The sequence below is a fragment of the Coenobita brevimanus genome, chromosome 87 (genome assembly GCF_032717465.1).
Source record: "Coenobita brevimanus isolate Jiangsu-jjx chromosome 87, ASM3271746v2, whole genome shotgun sequence".
In the NCBI taxonomy this organism is placed as follows: domain Eukaryota; kingdom Metazoa; phylum Arthropoda; class Malacostraca; order Decapoda; family Coenobitidae; genus Coenobita; species Coenobita brevimanus.
This window is the reverse complement of record NC_137040.1, coordinates 870,135-892,230: the sequence shown is the minus strand read 5'-3', so window position 1 is coordinate 892,230 and position 22,096 is coordinate 870,135. Positions and strand designations below refer to the sequence as shown.

At 43.6% G+C, this 22,096-nt stretch overlaps 1 protein-coding gene across 1 annotated transcript in view; it reads left to right on the top strand.

The window, feature by feature from the left end:
* Window positions 1-5,953: 5,953 nt before the first annotated feature.
* Window positions 5,954-22,096, top strand: part of LOC145410920 (uncharacterized) — an 89,260-nt gene continuing 73,117 nt past the window's right edge. The window contains exons 1-6 of the mRNA XM_080280962.1: window positions 5,954-6,078; window positions 10,699-10,898; window positions 14,311-14,485; window positions 15,319-15,610; window positions 16,312-16,503; window positions 17,380-17,439. Of these exons, the coding sequence (XP_080137088.1) occupies window positions 5,954-6,078; window positions 10,699-10,898; window positions 14,311-14,485; window positions 15,319-15,610; window positions 16,312-16,503; window positions 17,380-17,439 (1,044 nt within the window). The remainder of the gene's footprint in view (window positions 6,079-10,698; window positions 10,899-14,310; window positions 14,486-15,318; window positions 15,611-16,311; window positions 16,504-17,379; window positions 17,440-22,096) is intronic.

The following is a 22,096-nucleotide window of genomic DNA, read 5'->3' as shown; positions in this document are numbered from 1 at the left end:
TCTCCCAGAAACATCACCCTCGGCATTAAAACACTAATTAAACGATTTTACTAGCAAAAAAAAAAAAAAACTTATAACACTCAATACTGTAATTGTTTTCTTGTCTGTTCGTTTGTCTGTCTTTAATTTCCATAAACTTTTTCTGTGAGATATCTGTCTGTCTGTGTATTTGTCTGTCTGTCTGTACATCTGTCTGTTTATCTATCTAGCCAGACGCCTTAATCTTTGTAAGGGGTTGCCACAGACGAATCGCCTCCATGCCATCCTGTCCTTCGCCATCTGACTGCCCTCTTTCCAAATCTCACATCACTATACGTTTCCTCCCCATCCCTCCATTTCAGCCTCGGTCTTCCCCTCCACCTCATTCTCATACACTCCTAGCCAGTCTCTAATTCTGCATCCTCCCTATACGCGGCCAGAACATCTCAAAGTACTTCTAACGCATTCCACGGTATCTCATTTCTTTGCCATCTCCAGACGATTTTATTAAGCTTAGAAGGATCGTTAGGGTGTCAGCATCTCCATAAACACACATGGAGCTTCTCGTCGGAGGGAGAGTGACAGCCGGAGATAACCCCTCATGCTGGCAAAGTACTGTACGAAGCAGGAATGAAATAAGGGAAAAAGAAGAGTGAATATATGTCAGAAGCTGGTCATGTAGCTACACACATATGTTCAGGCTATTCAGTACTTTTTCTCTTCCCCTCCTTTCCCCCGTAAAATTCTTCCCCCCCCCTAGGAAATTTCTAACCCCCCCTAGGAAATTTCTCACCCCCCCCAAGGAAATTTCTCACCCCCGTAGGAAATCACTCAGCCCTCTAGGAAAGCTCTCACCCCCCTAGGAAAGCTCTCACTCCCCTAGGAAATTTATTGCACCTACGCTGGAAATTTCTTGCGCCTGCCCCCACCCCTCACCCCGTTAAGAAATATGAGTGCTGATTTACCCATGATGGCGTTCCGTGGCAGGTGTGGTGATAGGGAAGCATTTGTGGGGTTACGGTGGGTGCGGTGGGTGTCACGAGTTTGCACACACACACACACACACACACACACACACACACACACACACACACACACACACACACACACAGATAAACACTCGGGTATCCTCACAATTTCTCTCTCTTTCTCTCTCCCCAGCTTGCATGCCATTGTGGTAGGGGCCATTGTGTTGTGGTTCTTCATGTGAAAGACCAGATGAAACATTCCCATAATACAACAGTGTGCTGAGTTTATCGGTTAGGGGGAGTTATTATTATTATCATTATTATTATTACGGTATTATTATTATTATTATTATTATTATTATTATTATTAGTAGTAGTAGTAGTAGTAGTATTGTTGTTGTTGTTATTACTATCATCACCATCATCATCATCATTACTACTACTACTAACACCACCAGCACCACCACCACCACCACCCTTTCTTTCCACCTGAGTGATGGGGTGAGGTATAATCCAGGAATAGAGAGAGCTTAGGAGAACTTGAAACAGCACACCCATTGACGTGCCGCACACAGCCATTCGTTCATTGTCAGAGAATTGTTCACACCTTTTGAAGCCTTTGAAAGATGACTCAGTTGCTTTTATTATTATTATCATTATTATTATTATTATTATTATTGTTGTTGTGGAGAGGATGGAGGGTGAAAGACTGACGAAGGGTGAAAGACTGACGAAGAGAGTGTATGTGAGTGAGGTGGAGGGGGGAAGAGGGAGGGGGAGGCCGAGGATGAGATGGAGGGATGGGGTGTGAGTTGGGAGCAGGGGAGTGAAATGGCGGGGGACAGGGCGACTTGGAGGCGATTTGTTTGTGGCCATCCCAAACGGGATTGAGGCGTCTGGCAATAGATAGATAGATAGATAGATTATTATTATTATTATTATTATTCATTAGCTACGCCGAAGACCTAGCTGCTCTCACATAATGCACACACACACACACACACACACACACACACACACACACACACACACACACACACACACACACACACACACACACACACACACACACACACACACACATTAAGAACATATGACTTCCTAATCCGATCTTAATCAAACTTAGCACCTACATTGTGTTTGGGTCTGCAGAAAAACTGGCTCAATTTTGGTACCTGTCAGTCGAAATTGAAGGTTATGGGTCACGGTCGAATTCGGGATCGGCATCGCTTTGCTCTCTCAGCGTATGTTTGATCGAGTTTGACATTGTATTTGCTGTCGGTTCCGTTAGTTTTCACATAATCGTCCTCGTGATCATAGGTTTGCCAGGTAAACGTAATTGGCTCTACTTAACAGGTAATGATAATCTCTGTGGCAGTACCTGTATCCCATCATGCGCTCCTCACCATCAGAGACCTCTTTGCTCCTCCTCTTTAGCGATTTGTTTTGCTTGCTTCAATCTGGTAGTATCTCAGAGAATTACAGTTGAATCCCGCTGAATTTTCTGGAGAGGTCGCCCATTGGCCAAGGAAAGTTGAATAGGTTTTGAGGCGGATTCAGATGTAGATGTGGATCCAGATTTTTTTCCTCCTTTCTTTTATTGTCCACAAGAAATCTACAAAAAATAATTGATGGATTTCACTTATATTTTGTAGATATATGGGCCATGGGTCAAGGAAGAGTTGATTACATTTTGGTGTTGGTCTGAGTTGTTTGGTCTAGGCATTGACGGAGGGTATGCGCTCCCAGGGTGCTGTCTACTTGTTAAGAAAGAGACGTTAGTGAATCTGTCAAGTTTAAGTGAACACCGACTTGTGGGTTATTCTCAAAACCCTCCGTCTCGTATTGCAAATTAAGGGATACTGTGTTGCCCCGCGCTACGTTTTCTCTCTCTCTCTCTCTCTCTCTCTCTCTCTCTCTCTCGTGTGCCGTGCCTGGGGTAACCAAACAGCGTCAAGTAGTAGGTGGATAGGGATAAGAGGCAGGAACAAGGAAGGGGTGTAGTAGTGTTAACAGGGAGGCTCTGTCAGGTGTGGTGCTCAGGTACGGTGTGTGTGTGTGTGTGTGTGTGTGAGAGAGAGAGAGAGAGAGAGAGAGAGAGAGAGAATTTTGTGTGTGTGTGTGTGTGTGTGTGTGTGAGTGTGGGGCTTCTTGTCTCCGCCACTAAGGTCACGTCACGCATATGTTTGGTTTCAGGTGTTTGTTTTCTTGTTGCCATAAAACTGAGAAGGATTGATTGCAAGACGACTCACTGGGTAGCTGTGTGTGTGTGTGTGTGTGTGTGTGTGTGTGTGTGTGTGTGTGAGAGAGAGAGAGAGAGAGAGAGAGAGAGAGAGAGGGGGGGTCGTTAAAGTACATAACACATATATATCGTGGCGTCCTTGCTTTCTTAATCTACGGAGTGTAATCGCCTTATTTCACTGAGTGGGCTTTTGTTTTTTGTTTTTTTTTCGTTATGTGCTTATCTGTGAGGGTTTGAATGTATGTGGTCGGCTAGTTTTTACCCTTGAATACTAAGTGAATTTGGATGCACTGATTTAATTTCATTCATTATTATCTTCGCTTACCTGTTCAATACGGTGACATCTTGTATTGATTTAGTTTTTATCATGCTATCGCCATTATTTTTATTAAATTTATACCCATCGTAGTGAAGAGGTTTGTTTCAGATTTCTCACTCATTCATGCCAGCCTGCTTTTCTGAAGCTGAATTAAATCGTCTGGTGATAAAAACAGAATATGGATGGAGTTATGCCACTAAGTCTCACAGTTCTGTTAATATCGTCAGTCCTGTGGTGTTATATGATACGTGTTAGATGTTGTTTGACTAAAATTACTAATGCTACTCACCTAAAAAGCAGTGTCCACGTCAAGGTTAGGTCGCACCCATACTCTCGGTAATTAAAATGATCAGGTAGCCTTGTGTGTGTGTGTGTGTGTGTGAAAGAGAGAGACAGAGAGGAGATTATTTTATTATTTATTTATTTATTTTGTATTTATTGTGGTGTTTGTGTAACTACGTTTGTTGTTGATGTTATTCCATTTTTTTCCCTTCCTTTTTCACATCATCTTTTATTTATTTATTTTCGAATGAAAGTTGGTGTGATGAAAAAGATGACTGTGATGATGATGATGATGGTTACTATTATTATTATTATTATTATTGATGGTGGTGGTGGTAGTTGTTGTATCAGTAACAGTAGTAGTAGTAGTAGTAGTGAAGTAAAAAATAGACTGCCATAGACAAACAATATTAAGCCCAAAATAAACACTGGTATTAACACAGGCTTACTCTGATCTCTGGGTCACACGCTCCCTCTAATCTCTGGCTCACTCTCACTCTAATCTCTGGCTCACTCCCTCTAATCTCTGGCTCACATTCTCTCTCTAATCTCTGGCTCACTCTCACTCTAATCTCTCACTCACACGTACCCACCCTCCACAGGAACTAAGTGTTTACATTAATACACCTAATTCCCTGGTGGTGTTGGGTGTCAGGCGTGGTAGGTAGTGGTGTTTACTGTTGCCACTCTTACTATACTCCTTTTGCTTTAACTTGGCCCACAAATTGCTGTCTTCTTATCTTGAATGCTGAGTTGTAAGAAAGTAACGTGTGATTTAATGAGAGAAAGAGAGAGAGAGAGAGAGAGAGAGAGAGAGAGAGAGAGAGAGAGAGAAATTGAATTAATACCTTTGCAACAAATGGTGTCCCCATCATCATCATCATCATCATCATCATCATCACCACCACTTCTGTCCCTTTTTATTATTATTATTATTATTGTTATTATTATTATTATTGTTGTTATCAATATTATTATTATTATTATTATTATTATTATTTTTATTATTATTATTACTGCTACTTCTACTGCTGCTTCTACTACTACTATACTACTACTACTACTACTACCACAACAACACCAACAACTACTACTACTACTACCACTACTACCACTACTATTGCTACTAAGCTTATTCTTCTCATCACCGAGTACAGAGTTACACCAAACTGATCGTATCTCCTGTCGATGTTATGCAGACGTGGGCGGGGCAGGTGAAATGTTTACAGGTGTGACTGAAGGTTTGTTTACCTGTGGCAGGAGGTGGAGGAGGAGGAGGAGGAAGGGCAGAAGGAGGAAGAAGAAGAGGAGGAGAAGGAGAAGGAGGACGAGGAAGAAGTAGAAAACTAAGAAGCCTAAACTTAAAACCTATCAGCAACACGAGGGACACTAAGGTTCCATTTTTTTTAGATCTCTCTCTTTCCCCACACGACCGTCAGATGTGCAGCGTAGGTCCCCATTAAGGCATACATCCAGGTTTTGCCGAGTCTTATCTCACCCACCACTAATGCGCAACCATCTAGTGTGTAATCCAAGTCCCTTTTTCAGTTCAGGTACAAGTAGACGAGTTGGAGAGGAGGCGGAGGGTGTGAGGGTGATTAAAGTGCAGACATTTAATATTTGCCAAGGCCTATACAACCATCGAATGTGTAATCCAGGTCCTTATTTCTCTTCTAGGTACAGACGTGGAGAGGAGCATGCGGAGGAGAGGGGTTTGGTTGATTTGGGTTGATAAGTCTCAGTGTTCCCTCATACGACGACATGCAACCGTCTAATGCACAAGCCACGTCCCTATATCAGTTCTAGGTACGGGGAAACTAGAGGCGGAGAGGAGGAGGCGGTGGAGGAGTAGGAGTGCTTAGGCGTGTGTGTGTGGGAGTGGAGGAAGAAAAACGCGATACGCAACTATCATATGTGTAATCAAGGTCCCCATTCCAGAGGTTCAAGCAGACTGGACGCGGAGAGGAGGCGGTGGTGGGGTAGAGGTGGTTAGGCTTGCGTCATTAATTCCCAATATTCCTCTTGGACATGCAACCATCTAATGCGCAATCCACGTCCCTATTTCAGATCTAGGTTCGGGAAAACTGGACGGGGAGAGGAGGAGGAGGAGGAGGCGGTGGCGGAGGAGTAGGGGCGGTTGGGCGTGTGTGTGGGAGTGACGTCATGTGCTCTGAGGCGCGGCCGGACCCCCCTCGCCCCAAAATAGAGCTGGTGAGAGTGTCCAGTTCAGAGAGAGCCAAGATCCCACTCAACCCAGTCCAGCTCACCCTCGCCTACCGCCACGTCAGGTAGGTGCGGTACTGTGCTCTAATGTAGGATTCTGCTGTGTTTTGCTGTGCTGTGTTTGACCTTTCACTATAGTGCCCAAAACAGGAACAAGAAAAAGAGTTTATTTATTTATTTATTTATTTACCTATATTTTATTTTGTCGTACTGCCAGTCATAGCAGAAGGAAGAAGACGAAGTGTTATTTTTTCATGAGTGTTGTGATTTTGTGTGCTTTGCTGTCCTGCGTTCATTCTTCCACCTACCCAAAGCAGGGACGAGATGGAGAAGCGTTTGTTTACTTCTGGTGCCTTACTGTCATGCATAGCGGAAGGAAGGAGAGGGAGCGTAATTGCTTAGGTGCATGGCTGTGCTTGACCTTCCAGCAACAGCCATAGCAGGAGGAACGAGAGCTGTGTTTACATTTTATCCTTTACTGTTAGGCATATCGAGAAGGAGAGGAAGTTTGTGTGTGTGTGTTTCTGTTTTGGAGTGTGTAATTGTGATAGAGTGAAAAATTAAGCCTTTATTGCCTGTGTCTTTATATTGGTCCTTCCCCAGATGGATAATAGTACAGTTGTGATTAATTTTTTACGGCGTGGGCTTACTACCCGTGGAATTATGAAAGAATGGGAAGTTAATTTTTGAAACTGCCTCAAAAAGTGACATACTCGTTGCGCTGGGTGGCAGAGAGTTAGTACTGGAGGGCGATTATGGGAGTGTTGAAAATGTGGATAATTTTGGATGAGTGGTGGCGGCGGTGGAGATCGTCGACATGTGAGTACAGGTGTGAACTGGTTGACTCGCGGGTGTGGCTTGTGTGTGTGTGTGTGTGTGTGTATGTGTGTGTGTGTGTGTGGTGTGACAGGAAGGTGTAAAAAGTTATGGGTGATTTTAAGTGTAACGTTGTGATGAGTGATGGTGGTGTGTCTGTAAGAAAGAAGTGTGTGTGTGTGTGTGTGTGTGTGGGTGGGTGTGTGGGTGGGTGGGTGGGTAGGTGGGTGTGGGTGTGTGTGTGTGGTGACAAGACGGTGAGTGACAGGTGATTGAAGTAAGGGGTTGAGTGATGCTGGTGTGCCTGTAAGAAAGTGTGACATTTGTGGCTGATACATCATGACAAGCGGTTAAGTTAGGTGGAAAGGAGATGAATTATAAAAACCCTCGAGAGAGAGAGAGAGAGAGAGAGAGAGAGAGAGAGAGAGAGAGAGAGAGAGGTTTAAATGGAGTGTAGTAACGTAGTCTGTGAGGTGATTTATACTTAATTACGTAATGGCGTGTTTTAATTCAGTAATGACCCTGTGAACGAGAGGTGTCTAATGAGTTTTTTTACCTCCTAATTTTTTTTACTGATGTCTCCCCTCGCAGTAATGTGATGTTATTTTTTATATTTTTTCTCATGTAGATTTGTTCCACGGATTTCTCTCTCTTTCTCTCTCTCTCTGTATGATTAATGGTGGGAATAAGCTTGAGTTGATGATGATGATGATGATGACTGAGGAATGAATGGAGGTATAATCCATTCTCCCTTACCATTCTTATTATGGTGATTTTGATGCTGGTGATGATGGTAGTGATGCCGGTACTGAAAGTGATGATGATAATGATGGCAGTGATGGTGATCGGTGATGATGATAGCTGTGGCAATGGTGGTGATGATGGTAGGGGTGCTGCCTGGTTTAGTTAATGATGATGGTGATATTGGTGATGCATAATGATGATGATGATGGTAATGGTGTTGTATGGTGCAGGTAGTGATGAGGGTACTGAAAGAGATGGTGATTGTGATGGTGATGATGGTAGGGATGCTGGAAGGTGCGGTTGATGATGGTGGTGAGTGATGATAGTGATGATGGTAGTGTTGCCGAATGGTGTAGGTAGTGGTGAGGGTACTGAAATTGATGGTGATGATGGTGATGGTGAAGATGATGATGGTGATGGTGAGAATGATATTATTGCTGGATGGTGTTGTTGAGGATGGTGGTGAATGATGGTGGATGATAGTGATGATGGTAGTGGTAGTGGTGGATGGTATGGATGGTTGTGGTAGTGGTGGATGGTATGGATGGCTGTGGTAGTGGTGGATGATATGGATGGTAGTGGTTGTGGTGGATGTTATGGATGGTAGTAGTAGTGGTGGATGGTATGGACGGTAGTGGTAGTGGTGGATGATATGGACGGTAGTGGTAGTGGTGGATGGAATGAATGGTAGTGGTGGATGGTATGGATGGCAGTGGTAGTGGTAGATGATATGGATGGTAGTGGTAGTGGTGGATGGTATGGATGGTAATGGTAGTGGTAGTGGTGGATGGTATGGATGGTAGTGGTGGATGGTATGGATGGTAGTGGTAGTGGTGATGGTGGTGGTGGTAGTATGGCACAAGGAAGAATTATAATCATCATGCACATCAACACCACAGCATGACATCCCTTGCTAATTATAATGTACAGTAGAGAGGAGAGTGTGAGGTAGGTGCCCAGTAATTAAAATATAATTACGTGTATTCTCTTAATTAAATACGTATTTTTATTCCAATTTTCTCCTTAATTATGTCTACGGGCGATGGAAATAGACCCACTGGGAACGTGATTATTTTCTCCTCAAATTTTGGATGCTTGACCTTTTTTTTTATTTTTTGACCTGTTTCACGATTTGCTTTGACCTGTTTCATGATTTCAGACCCTTCAGTACGATGACCCTCAGTTCTGCTGTCTCCAGACGATTTAATGTTATGCAAAACCTAGCTGGCGGAAGATAATATTCACCTACTATGACCTGTTTTTCCCAGGTTAAATAACGTCGTGAGGATACAGCTAGAAAACTAAAATCAAACGTCACCGTATTGAAAGGGCTGACACTATTCCCCAGTTCTGGCTCATGTACTCCCTTTTGTAATGATTGTAATAATTGCACTAATAATGATGACGGAAATAACTGCACAAATTGTACTATCGTCGGCAAACGTGCTACACTTCTGCTTCTCCTCTCCCCATGGACTCTGAAAGGTGGTGGAGAGGGACGCCTTCGTGTGGTGGCACTGATATGACTGGGCGGGGGAGCTGCCTGGTTATACAGACGTCCCTCAAATCCTTCCTTACTTCCCCGAAAGGAGGAGGATGGACTGCATGAGAAGGGCAACTTATTAAGCCTGCAGTGCTCGGGGTTCACGTTCGCATGAGCCTGGGATTACAAGTACTACAGACAGGAGTACTGCTGGACTTTGAAAACCATGATCGTATGCTTCAAAATTTTATGGCGAAGGAGAAGATAGCAGATCCCCCATTGTTTCTTGTGTTTCCCTTTTTTTAAAGTTATTTTTGTGGATCGCCTGTGGTTATAAGATTTAATTAGCCTGCATCCCATACTACCTAGTCCAGTCAGCAGCGATATACACTTTGACCAAGAGGATTTTGAGAAACTTCTGGTTATTATGTGGCTAAGTTTGAGTTAAAAAAAAAGACATTAGCAAAATTCCAATTCTGAGCCACTCCGAAGCTGCAATTACTGATGACCTTATGGGCGAAAATGGTTCCCCTCATAATTAACCCGTAAGGCAATAAAACCTCCAGTGTTAGATTTAAGCAACACACAGGAGAATGATAAGGTGTAATATGCAAAATAAATCGCTGAGGAAGAGGTGTTGCGAAGCCTCCTGTTCTACTTATAATAGGACCCTGATTTTCAAAGTCCGTGATGAGAGAAGCAGGATTTGGGACAGGAGTTTGTGTGGCGACTGTACATTGGCACTTTCCCTGTACCTCACTGTCAGTGGATTTATGCACCTACACTGATTTCTGTGTGTTATTCACTGTTCCCTCACCTGTTTGATCACTGCGGCTACCACCACTGCCACCACTACCCACCAATACCACCACTACCACCAGTACTCACTAATACCACCACTACCACCACTGCCAACACTTCAGTACCACCATTCTCGCTGTCAACATTACCATTACTGTTACCACCACCACCGCCATCACAACTATCACTCTCCAGCACTACAACCATTACTACTACCACTGCTGTTATTGTCACCACAACAACCACTACCTCTAACAGTACCACCAGTTGCCATTAAAACTACCATTACTACCACCAGCAACAACACCCCTGCCACCAATAATTTTACCACTGTCACCAACACCACCGTAACTACCACCACTGCTACCACAACCACATCCTCCACCCTCATCACAGCCACATCCACCATTACCATCAGTAACACTAATGTCATCACCTCTGGCATACTAACACTACGACCATCACACTGCATCACACTGCTTGAACTACCACAACTACCACAGTCACAATACATGAACTAACACAAATAGCCCAGTCCCCGAGTTGTAGTTGTGGTAGTTATCAGCCAAAATGATCATCCTCCCATTGAATGAAGGTACGAACCATGCACAACTGCTACAAGCCCCCTGAGCCCACCACCACTACCACACTACTTCATCACCACCACAACCATCACCTCAGTCACAACCATACTACCTCACAAACACCACCACTATTATCAACACCGTCACAACAACCACGGCCACAACCACAACCCACTGCACAAGCACCACTGTCTGCCCTTCCCAGTGAATGATGTTATGAAGTTTGAGTCACAGTTACCAAAATCCTGCCCCCCCAGGAGTGCAACCTACGTCCCCCCTGATGCTGCACCACCCCACCACCACCACCACCCCTACCAGCACCCCTACCACCTTCACCACTACCACCACCACACTACCCCCACCTCCACCACTACCTCCACCACCACCACCACACGCCGCCCTCGCTGGCTGTGGGCGCCCTGGAAGTCTCACCACCATCACCAGCACGCCCATACTGGTGAGTAGCTTGTAATGTCTGACACACATTTCTTTATCTCTCAGAGTGCACATTACATTTCCCAAAGGATTTTTTTTTTTTCCGTGGAGGTGCTGATGCTCTCGTTCTTATACCAGCTCTTGGCCGCACCTTTACTATACATTTACCTGGACTTGTTATCTAGAGACATTCTGCACGGATGATCAAACTTGGCCCTTAAAATTATAGCTCCAGAGGTGTAAAAAAGGCGGGCACGAAACCACGAGACGCTAAAACAGCAACCATAATAGAGTCATGTGTTCTCTTCGGCTTTGAAGTGGTTGCGGTATGCGGTGTTGGGGTTTAATGTGCTCACACGCCTGTTACACATGTACGAGAGAAAACGGATCTTGTGTTTAGCCATGGAGGGGATACGACACCAGCAGCAGACTTTGGGATATGTGGTGCACTTGCTTGTAAATGTGCCTGTTTAGTACATTTTATTGTCTTTTGCTGAGATTATCTTTGTTCCTAAGTTTATATTTGTCTTTGTCTTGCCTAATTGTTCAGTGTTGATTTTTTCTGCCTCCCATTTTCATTATTGTTAGTTATTATTATTAGCTATTATTTATGAGCGTAATGCATATGACTGGATATAAGTTAGGCAGCCCGTTCCCAAGGTCCAGTGGTCCACTTACCAAACACCAACAGAGGCCCATCCCAGCATCCCTCGAGCATCACCCTTTGAGCACTGATACCCACCGCCTGTGATACGCTACGAAGGTCACATTAAGATCTGGTGTTGTGGTATCAGTGGGAGATGTGTTTGCGACGCCTTGATGGGATTTTTGTTTTTTTGTCACAATTCTCAGTACTCCTGTATAAATCTTCTCATTACCATAGGCTTTTTTCATGACGTATTGGTGGGATCTTTTTCCAAGTCATCTCGGCTTTCAGTACATTTTATACCTCTCTCTCTCTCTCATGCTGAGCTGTAACAATAGATTAACACTAGGGTATGATGCTAGTCACGAAGAAGTGCTATGGAAAGGATGTAGAGCCATAGTATTGTCGTTTTTTTTGCCACTGAACTTCGAGACATAAGCTGGTAAAGGACAAAAATTTAGGCCAAGTTAAGGTGAAAGAAGTGTAGACATGTTCCGACCATGAAAGGTTTAAATTGGGGCAGAAATTTCACTCCAAGGCTCGTATTCTTCCTAACGCCGTTTCTTAAGCGATTTATTTAGTTTATTACTCCGTACTGTCCTCTTCTGTGTTATATAAATCTTCCAGTATCTCCATACACTACATAAGTAAAGTACAAAAGGATACTAACCAACCATATCCAAAAAAATAAGTCGCTAAGGAAGAGGTGCTAGAGAGCTTCCTTACCCGACGACATGTCCAAGGCACCTGGGATTCAGATGAGGAAAGTAACGTACAGAAGGATATTAACCAGCCATGTCCAAAAAGTAAATCGCTAAGGAAGTGGTGTTGGGGAGCTTCCTTAACCAACGAGAATATAACACGGATAAATAGGAACAGAAATTACAGTCCTAGAGTCGTGTGATTCAGCTGAGTAAAATATTCTTGGTTTTGGAGGACACCTATGATCTGTTTTTTTTTTTTCCTTCTTCTGTTCATCTTCTGTAAAAATAAATCAATAAATAACACGGGAAAAGTGGAGGGGACGAGAGGGTAAGGAACCAGAACAGAGTGAGTCATGGAGGGTGCCACACAGCCCCCCCCCTCACCCTACCTCACCCTCCACCCTACCTAGCCCTCCGCCCTACCGTCCTGACCTGAATGTTTATGAGTTTAACTGCCCACCTGAACTACACCCCCCGCCCCCTTGCCGCAACACATTACCCTAACACCTTAACTGCATTGTATATTTTCGCGGGTTATATCAGTTATCGCTTAGTCTCTTGATTTTGAAGGGGACTGACTCGTAAAATTCATGATCGTGAAACTGTCTCTACCAGGAAGACGTCATCATCATCATCATCATCATCATCATCACCGCCCTGTTTCTAATCATCATCATCATCATCGTCTCCCTGTTTCTAATCATCATCATCATCATCATCACCGTCGCCCTGTTTCTCCTCCACTTCCTCCTCCTCCTCATCATCATCACCTTCATTAATATTTATCATCATGACACTGTCCCCATCATTATATTTGAATAGAGGTAAGTATAAGGCAGTCGTGTGAAGGGGATGCCAGGAATATAACTACCAATCATCATCATCATCACCATCGTCATCATCATCATCATCATCATTTATCATCATGACCCTTTTCTCATCATTATATATGGACCAAGAATATAACTTCCAAACATCAAAGAATATTTATACCTCATAAATGGACGGAAGCTAAATAAATAACCCAGTGAGAAGGAGCAGGTGCTAAGAATACAAATCAGTACCATCTAAGAAGCGAATCCAATCTTACCTCACTGATCGCGGCTTTACGGTGGTGCGGATAACGGGCCAAGTGGGAGTGTGTATAGTCAACCCTAAATTCATCGCACACCTTACCACACCTGTCGCAGTGACACGCGGACGAAGCATTGTGATATATGAGTCAGCCTGTGATTATAAGTGCATGTATTGTCCTTGGTAATTGTTAGAACTCGAAATAGCACGGAAGTTCACATTCTGGGTGCTGTGTTTAAGTTTTAAGGTACCAAGTTAATAGATAGATAGGAAGATGGGTAAGTAGATAAATAAATAGATAGATAGGTAGAGTGGACCGACAGATAGGAGTGGAAGTCGCGCAAGAGTTCACGTTCTGGGTCTGTGTTTTTTAAAGCATTAGGTTAATATAGATACATAGATAGACGGATAAATGAATAGAGTAGATAGGTAAATAGGACTGGAAATAATTCAAAAGTTTACATTCTGAGTGCTGTGTTTTGTAAAGGCACGAGGTTACTAGATTCATGAGCGTCCTATAAAAACTCGCTTATTTTCACATCTATCGATCCCTAGGTGTACGATGTTTTTTTCTTTTTCTTTTTTTACTGGCTGTACAGGTGTGTGAGGTGCGGTGATGAGCCACGAATGTGTGTTGGGTGAGTCACGGCCAGGCAGGTGTGGCTCCGTAAACATCTTAAAGTATTCCCGTCTTGCCTTAGTTTTATTACGGTGGCCGCAGTTCAGTTGAGACCCTAGCATAAAGGAACACTAAAGCAGCAGACGTGTAAAGTTTCATGTCTGTTCGTTTTTATGTATCTGTATCTGTTTATCTATTTGTCTGTCCACCCGTCTTAATGTCTATCTGTCTATCCATACTTACCCGTCTGTATATTTATATCTCCGTCTATCTTTCAGTCTCTGTTCGTTTGTGCGTGTGTGTGTGTGTGTGTGTGTGTGTGTGTGTGTGTGTGTGTGTGTGTGTGCATGCCTACGTGTGTGCAGTATATCTAACTCTGTATGTTTTTCAGGTCCCCCGTTAAGCAGTAAGTCGTGTGAGGAGCTGCACCGAGTCAGCGTAGGAGCCCCAGCGTGTAGTAGGTCAGAGGGCTGCCTGGTGACGTTGCTGCTGACCCCACGCGCCTCCGCCTCACCCCGCAGCGGCACCAAGTATCGCGTCTGGCGGGGGTTTAGCCGTAGTGCCAGGTTGGACACACCAGGTTTAGTTTCCTCATGTCCCCTTCACTTAGTTGTACAGTTAGGGACCTGGATGTAAAACGGATTGTTGCTTGTATTCTAGGTGAAGGTTTTGTGCATTCGTAAGTCTAAGGGAAATTCCGTAACGCCCCTTCCTTAGAGGTTTATTTTGCACATTGCACCTCAGTATCATCGTGTATGTTATTGATTCAAAGTATGATGATGGTAAGATGATAAATATTACATACATGAGAATGTTGAGGTATAATATGCAAAATAAATAGTCAAGGAGGAGGTGCTAGGAAGCCTCCAGTGTCGCTTACAAATGGGCCGTAATCCAGATCACTCAGATACATCTTTTCCATTTTATTCCCCGACATAGTTTGACGATTTATTCCCCGACATTTTTTGACGATTTCATTCTGCTTAGTGAATTAACAAACCCCGGCAGTAAGAGATGCCTTTCCAAAGTTGAAGAAAATCGTTTGTAACAGCAAGAATACGCTAAAAGGACGTCACCCACATTTAGGGAGTTGATCCTGAGGTCCGTATTCCAAGTGGTTATTGAGGGTTTATTTAAGCCTTCGGTCCACCGAGTTCAAGTTTCAAGTCAACAAACAACAAGGAGGAGGGTTTCTAATACCTCTTCTATATTGATTTGTACATTGCACCTTTACTGTATGTTGCCTTTTATGTTACTTATGCCTTTAGGATAACATTGATTGCGTACGTAACATGCCAGAGTATATCAGCGAACCAGGTAGAGAGAGACACTGATAATGAGGTATAATAGAGCCTCCTTATCAAGCCAGAATACGAGTCTAAGCCTTGTTTTTCACCAGGGACATCAGTCTTGCCCGACCTCCCCTGCCCCGCGCCGCCCTCAGCCTGGCCGCCATGGACCGCCTGGTGCCGCGCCCCACCCCACACAAGGCCAGCACCCTGCCATATTCCGCTGCGTCAGGTCCCAGGCCTGCAGCACGGCGTCATCGCGGCCTGATGGCACTCCTGCGGCGGCTGAGTCCACGGCTGAGACGGTCACCTTCCCCTGAGCCCCCGTGGGTGAAGGTGGAGCCACGACCCCCTGATCGAACCTCTGTTGCTTCAGACCACAGCTTCGAGGCCGCCCTCCAGGTATGACTCGTTCACCTTTGCTTGGCGGAGATTTTTGTCCTTTTGTCCCTTCTTCCAAGTAGCATAGTAGCAGCATAATACTATGTCTCTGCATCCTTTTCACAGCACTTCTTCGTAGCTAGCATCGTATTCTAGTGTTATTCTCTTGTTACACTGCTGCATTCCAGATGAAGGATGGTAGTTTTAGGTCAAGGTAGAAGGGAAGAGGTGTAGTTGTCTCATGGTAGCATGTAGAAAGATGGTGGTTTTAGACTAAGTTAAAGAGAATGGATACAGTTGTCTCATGGTAGCAAGAGAGAGAATATTTTTAGGTCAGGTTAAAGATGACGGAGTATTGTCTCAAGGTAACAGGTAAAAGAGATGGTAATTTTTTAAGGCCAAGTTAAAGAGGAGATAATGTAACAGGTAAAAGAGATGGTATTTTGGGGGGGCCAAGTTAAAGAGAAGAAAATGTAACAGGTAAAAGAGATGGTATTTTTTTTAGGCCAAGTTAAAGAGGAGAAAATGTAACAGGTAAAAGAGATGGTATTTTGGGGGGGCCAAGTTAAAGAGGAGAAAATGTAACAGCTATGAGAGATGGTATTTTTGAGAGGCCAAGTTAAAGAGGAGATAATGTAACAGATAAAAGAGATGGTAATTTTTTTAGGGCAAGTTGAAGAGGACAGAATGTAGTTGTCTGACGGTAGCTACTGGTCCTACAGGTACGGTACCCTGAATTGGCCCGCACTACCACCACCGCCACCCCGCCAGACCCTGAAACCCGCAGTTCTAGAGGCACCCTCACCTCCTTGCTGACCTCCCTGCGCCCCGCCAAGCACCCCCGCCACCACCACCACCACCCCACCCCGCCCCACACCACCGACCTCAGACCCAATGGGCACACCCACATTCAGGTCTGCTACTCTTTCATCATGCATAGGTAGATGGATGAAAATAGATTGATAGGTAGATAGATGAATTTATTCCAACACCCTGCCCCATCATCCACCCTTACCCCAACACACACACACACACACACACACACACACACACACACACACACACACACACACACACACACACACACACACACACACACACACACACACACACACACACACACACACACACACACACACACACACACACACACACACACACACACACACAGGCCATCGTTCATCCATACACGTTTTGAGAGGCTATATTTCATGTTTGTGTTGCTCTCCCTTGGGCTAATACACGGATGATGGCTGTGGCAGTGTGTCTGTTGTTTCGATCTTTGTTTTAAAAAAAAGGACACCTGCTTTCTTGTTTGAATTTATTATTAGTGCAGGTTGGTTGGGTTATGTTGGAATAGGATCGTTTCATGACATTTTTTTTTATCCATAGTTTGTACTAATCATACCTTACATTATTGTGAAATTGAGCGTATTTGGAGTTGCCATTTTCTAAACAACAGTAGGAAAATATAGGAACGGACAGATGTCAGTAAAACACACATGGATACACCTGATACACCTGTTCTCATACTCACCACAACAGTAGCGATACAGAGTGTTTACCCAGCCTTGTTCACATAGCCGGTGGTTTGGCGTTGATGTAACCATGGCTCATAGTCATTCATATGGGAAGAGCTGTTTTCAGATTCTATAGTCATGTATTTTAAAATGTATGTTGCCTACAAGCATTCGGACACTTTCTGATGAGAACTTACTGTAGTAAAATGTTTCACTGTTTATGTACCCTCACTGCTGCTGCTGAAACCCTGTATCCTCTGCCCCCCACAGGCACCACCCCCCGCCCCGCCCGCTACACTCGTGCCGCCCCTCCACTTCATCACCACTCAGGTATGCTGTTTCGTTTTGTTTCGTTTCGTTTACAAAGCCTCCAACATGCATTCGTCGGCTTTGGTCACCTAATGGCTGCTGTCCATGCTGTTCGATCTCTGGCAACCTCCCTATGCAGTCCATTATCCCTGAGGTCACACTCTTTGATCGTCCAGGTCCTTTTTGGTCTGCCTCTCGCAGCCCTACCCCCAACGTTCACACTACTCACTTTCCGCACGCAGTTGTCATCCCCCATCCTTTCCACAAGTTTAAACCATCTCACTCTACCCCTCCTCATCACAGCACCAGTACAACAGGCAGTAGAAGCATCCATGGGAAAGCAGAGTCTTATAATGAAGAGAAAAACCAGCATTGGGTAGAAGAACATCGACTTGTTTATTAGGCCCGACAGTTTCGGAGACAGCTTTACTCCATCATCAGGCAATCTGCAGGTTAAAAGAAACATTGTGTGATAAAAGTTTGAAGCAATTTACAGAGTTCATTATAAAAACTAAACGCAAAATTACATAAAAGTATCAGTAATGGGAATGAAAGAAGAAAATTTAGTGGTGAAGCCAGTTAAAGTAGGCTTTCAATACACAGGTGTAGAGAAAGGTCCATGACGGTTTTCAGCTTTCTCTTGATATCAAGGTGGATAGCTGTAATGGATCCTTTTCATCTGTGTATTCAAAACCTACATTCACTGGCATAACTACTAAATTTTCCTTCATTCCCATTACTTATAAAAGGAACCTAATCCTCACTGTAGTTACCAGAGTCTTTCATATTATTAGAGCCTTCCTTCAGAGATTCAGTTTCTTAAACGAATTGTTTTGGTTAATGGTTTCAGTACACGTTTCACTGATGTGTACGTTAGTAAACAACTGACCAAATTTTTGCACCCTAAGGAACAAATCACGTCAGTAAAAAGAGCCGCTGTATATATTTTTTGTGCATTACCGGTGAGAGTAGTTTTTCAGCGTATAATAAAATAGCTAAATTACTACGAGAATTCTACCCCCAGATAAATATTAGGGGTATTTTTAAGCCAAATCGTACCATAAGGAGCTTCTTTAGGTTCAGAGATACTGTGCCTAAAGAACTACAGACACCTGTAGGATCAGTACACGTGTCATTGCCGTAATGCAGTGTACTGTATATTGGCAGAACTAAACTCCAGCTAAGGGTTCATTTACATGAGCACTTGGGTCGGTCAGTAAGAACAAAAAAGCCATTAGCCAAACCATCAAACAGCGCCATACGTAAACATTCCATAGATTCGAGCCACCTCATCCTCTTGGACTCCGTCTCAGTCCTCACTGCTTGTGCGAACGAAGCGGAGCTCCTTTTAGTCAAGTCTGTTAACGGTACAGCATAGGTCATCACTAGGCAGCACTGATAATTCCCTTGAGCTCATGTTTTTAAAAAAAATGTAAGTAGCCTACTATAATGCTTTTTCTGTGAACTCTGTTGTAGTTGGCCCTTTTTTTGGTCTTTTTTTTTTTTTTAAACCTTGCCCTTTTTCTTGATTTCATACTGACTTTCTTATTTAGTTTTTTGTATTATACACTGACCAGCTCGTTTAACTACTGATACGTTTATGTCGTTTTGTCTTTCGTTTTTATAATGAACTCTGTAAATTGCTTGGAAGTTTTGCCACACGATATTCTTTTAACTTGTAAATTACCTGATGTCGTAGCCTGAAATGCAGTGACCCGTAATTATGAGGTAGCAGTGAGTCTTCTTGGTTACTAGTCATATTTTACAACAGGTTTGACTACTCCTGGCCATTCTCACTCTCTCTCTCTCTCACACACACACACACACACACACACACACACACACACACACACACACACACACACACACACACACACACACACACACACACACACACCTTAACCCCGTCCAATGACCTCAGTTATTCCACCGGATTTTTACTTTTTTAATTTGAGGGAATGATGGATAATTTTTTTTTTTATGTAATTTTTTTCGCTTCACTTTTATTAAGGGCCTGAATTATGAATTAATGGAGGTTTGTGTGTGTGTGTGTGTGTGTGTGTGTGTGTGTGAGAGAGAGAGAGAGAGAGAGAGAGAGAGAGAGAGAGGGAGAGCCGGTTAGCCAGGTGTGGGTGTGGAGTGATAATTGTCTGGATGCTTGTGTGTTTGTGTGTGTGTACGTCACGATTGAAGTTCATTACCACAATTTTCACACTAAGTTTAGGAGAAATAGACAATGTTGGCAATCTTCAGTTCAGTTTTTTCTTGCTATCTTAATACAATTTTATTCAGTTCAGGAGAGATTCCGAACTAGGAGGGTTAATTATACAGTAGACTTGACTGACCCCTCCCAAGGACCTATGTTGTTATGCTGCCCTGATTTTTTTTTTTCAGTATGGCCAGTCAGTCATTTAATCATAATAAGTCAATAAAAGATCTCCCCCAAGGTGAATCAAATCCACTGCAGGTAGTAAAAATAAAATCATTGTCATACATCTTGGGATCCTTTATATCAGTACACAGGTCAAATAGAACATGGTGTTAATGTGTGTGTGTGTGTGTGTGTGTGTGTGTGTGTGTGGGAGGCGGGGCAGCTGTGTGTGTGGGTTTGACCTTAACACACACACCCTGGCTTACCAGTTGCCAGCCAGCCACCAGTGTGTGTGTTTCTGTTCGTGTACACCTCAGAGCAGCCCCGAACACAGGTGCACATAGCACCTTGGCACACAGGTACACACAGCATTTTGGCTTACAGTTACACATTGCACCTTGGCACACCTATACACATAGCATCTTGGAGCACAGGTACACACAAATACACACAGATACACACTTAATACCTTGACACACATGTACACACTTTGACATTCGGAAACACAGGTACACACAGCACCTTGACACACAGGTACACACAGCACCTTGACACACAGGTACACAAACACACAGCACCTTGACATGCAGGTACACAGCACCTTGACACACAGGTACACAGAACACTTTGACATTAAGGTACACAGAGCACATTGACATATAGGTACACACAAACCCAGATATACATGTACACAGAGGTGACTATATACATACACAATGCCTTGATACAGGTACACACAGATACACAAAACACATTGACACAAACACACACAGAACCTTGACACACAGGTATACAGATTCTCACAAGTACACACACACACACACACACACACACACACACACACACACACACACACACACACACACACACACACACACACACACACACACACACACACACACACACAGAGAAGTATACAGTTACACACTAGTACACACAGGAACTTCACCCAAGTATACAGAAACACACAGGTACACACCCCACCTTGACAAGCAGGTATACATAACTTTCATGTGTGCTTTTATGCGCTGACAGTAACACCAGTACATTCTCTCTCTCTCTCTCTCTCTCTCTCTCTCTCTCTCTCTCTCTCTCTCTCTCGTTACACTCAATAACCTGATACCTTCACACCCCCTTCAGCATCCACACCATCACCACACAACACCATTACTACACTCTTTTCACTCTAACTTGGCCTTAAATTGTCCTCTTTCCATCTTGAATGCTGAGCTGTAACAAGGAATGAAACAGGAATATGGTGCTAGTCACGAAGAAGTGCTCTGGAATGGGTATAGAGCCGTAGCATTGTCCTTTCCTACCAATGAGCTACGGGTACTAAGCTGCAGAGGGACGAAAATCTGGGCCAAGATAAGGTGAAAGGATTATAGCAACACATTAATCCTCCCCCCCCCCACTGCAATCCAGTCTCTCTCTCACAAATCCCCAAAGACTAATAGGCCCTGGAGACATCGTAACACCTTTTCCCCTGTGAATTATTCTACCCATTACACTTCAGTATCATCCTTTCTGTTATTGACTCATTATTTCAATATTAAAACGACATAAATAACAGAGAAGAGGCATTAAAACGGCATGAATAAACAAAAGAGAGTGTTAAGGGGGAGTATACAGATAAACTGCTTAGGAAGAGGTGCTAGGAAGCCTCTCTCGCCGTCTAGAATACGGCTCAAATTATGAAGACAGGAAACATCCAGTTTGTAGCGAGGCGTCCGTTAACGCAAGGGTTTGATACGTAGACATGACCTATAGTTGACTCACTTTAACTTGGCACAGGTTCTTGTCCTTGTACGTCCTTCTATCTTGGATCCGATTGACAGAATAAATCAATACTACGGACCAGCATCCATTCTTTTGTACTTATTCATGACTAGCAGAGTATTCTAGTGTTAAAATCTTGTTATAACTCAGCATTCGAGATGGAAAGAAGGCAACTCTTTGCCTAGTTAAGGAGAACAAAGTGTTGTGTTGAGGTGGCTGTTACTTAGAGGTGCTTTTCAGTTTGAGATTTTGACCTTGTAACTTAATTGTTTGGTCGTAGTTTCCTGGTTGCCATGATACACGTGTGATATGTACAGATTGTCCCTTTGAAACGTAACCCAAATTGTAGGAGGATAATTAGGGGTAATTTTTGAGTAATTAATGATACGTCAACATTAGTCCAAACTCTAAGCCGATTTGGAGTTATAATGAGTGATGACCTCAATGGGAAAATGTTGCCCTTCGTGATTCATAAAGTCATGCGTGATTATAGCTCCCTGATGTTTGAAAATTGGCGCTAAGTTGATT